We start from the raw sequence: 1,972 nt of genomic DNA on the forward strand, positions 1-1,972 counted from the left end.
AGAGCGTATCGGAGGACGGAGACCAACAAGACCTCCCTCATCCTTGGCCCTATCTCAAAGAATTTTTCCAAATAGTCGAAAAATTTAGCTTTCAATTCATATAGTGGCATCTAGCTGGTTTTTTTAAAGGGAGCGTAATACTTTTATACTTGAAGTAGTTTTTGGAGCACATACTTTTTCACTTTTACTAGAGTAAAGAGGTCAAGTTGATACTTCAACGTTTACCAAAGTGTTTTTAAACTGCAGTATCTATACTTCTACTTAAGTAATAAATATGTGCACTTTTGACACCACTGAAGTTATGTAAATAAGTTAGAAGGGATGGATCTTGTTTAAATGTGACCATAGAATGTAGCCCTGAGGAGCCCAAATAAGTGAAACCTGTAGACTCAGATTTATGGTCATGTATATTAAGTATACGAGGTAATCCCCATCTGCTAATAAGATCTGAATCAATTTAAAGGATTATTAGACAAGACCATCAAGATTTTCATTCTTTTATCCAGGCCCACAAAAAAGAATATTATATGCAACAACACCATTTACGTTGTAATCATTTTGTTGTTTGAAACTTTATTTCAAACAAATTTAAAATGTATTTACCATCAAGCTTTTTGGTTTCCGCTAAAACATGCAGGCCTCTAGAGGAGTGTAGAAGTTATCAAGGCCAACCAAAGTTTAAAAATGTGCAACTGCGTCAACAGAAAGAAAGACTTCTGGTTGGAAAGAATTCGAGAACATCTCCTACAGCTGCTTCATTAACTTTGCAAAGTCATAATCTCAGAACCTGTTTACATTATTTTTCTGAACAAAATCTATTGTTTAAACATTTCTAAGCAGCACAGAAGGTGTTTAAACAGAAGGGTTCTAAATAATCTACTGCAAAATACATCTAAATATTTTGAACAATGAAGCATATTGGGACAAGAAGTAAAGTAGTTTGGTAACTTTAACCCTTCAAATAAACCATTCAACTATGAGAAAATGAATTATAGATAATTAACATTTTTTTATTTGCAAGACTATTATGCGAATAAAGATAACTATATAAAAGTTTATTATCAATCATAATTAATCAATTCTTTATTCAAAATTTTAAAGGTTTATTTCTGGCTAAAAATTAAAGACACCAAAAGAAACACCAGACTCATACAGAATAATTTCTTATATAATTTATTTTGGCAGATATCTTAAAACATGAGTTCCCTTCAATAAACAGTGGTTAAAAAAGGACTGCATACATCTCCTAACAGATCCTCCTGTCAGTTATGTGCTACTGCAGTAACCCATCTGAACACCGACTGCAAAGGGAATTTAAAAAGCATGTTTCAATGTCTCCCAGGGTCCATCATGAGCTGTGCTGAGATCAGTTGGACTGGTTGTTCATGGACTGGTAGGCCTGGATGTCCTCTCCGATGAACTCTGACACTATGAGGGGAGCAGAATAAAAGAGGGAAAAAATGTAATTGCATCTATCCACAGCATATCTACAGCTCAGAAACTTAAAATCAACACAAATTCTGTTTTATCTTTTCTTCCAACCATTAAAAGCGATCTTAATCTAAAGTTCTGCAGGCTTTCTGTAGGATGTATTTGTGCTTTAGCTGCGTTTTCACTCATTCACTTCAGTCCAGCCTTGTACTCCAAAGTATTTTATTGAATGAATGTGAGGAAAATCAAATAATACAATCGTGGGAAAAATAATGTTAAGTGCAACCAGTTTTATGTATAGGTTATAACAAATATCCCATGCTTTCTCATTTAACTTTGTACAGTCTATCATCTAAGACAGCGATCTACAACGCTTTCACTGCCAAGGACCCCCAAAGTGATGGCAAGACGGAGCAGGGACCCCTAATTATATAAATTGTATGAAATTATGTTAAATCAAACTGGTCCTATAGTCACTCTATTACAGATTGAGTAATGTAATGAAAGTAATTTCTCCCTGGGATTATTTAAGTATTTCTGA

The 1,972-nt window shown here is 34.0% G+C and overlaps 1 protein-coding gene across 1 annotated transcript in view; it reads right to left on the reverse strand.

The window, feature by feature from the left end:
- Positions 1 to 1,164: 1,164 nt before the first annotated feature.
- Positions 1,165 to 1,972, reverse strand: part of nfatc4 (nuclear factor of activated T-cells, cytoplasmic, calcineurin-dependent 4) — a gene marked incomplete at its 5' end in the record, with an annotated part of 23,263 nt that continues 22,455 nt past the window's right edge. The window contains one exon of the mRNA XM_015399543.1: positions 1,165 to 1,428. Within this exon, the coding sequence (XP_015255029.1) occupies positions 1,367 to 1,428 (62 nt within the window). The remainder of the gene's footprint in view (positions 1,429 to 1,972) is intronic.

The sequence above is a fragment of the Cyprinodon variegatus genome, unplaced genomic scaffold (assembly GCF_000732505.1).
Source record: "Cyprinodon variegatus isolate N-32 unplaced genomic scaffold, C_variegatus-1.0 Scaffold1023, whole genome shotgun sequence".
NCBI lineage: Eukaryota > Metazoa > Chordata > Actinopteri > Cyprinodontiformes > Cyprinodontidae > Cyprinodon > Cyprinodon variegatus.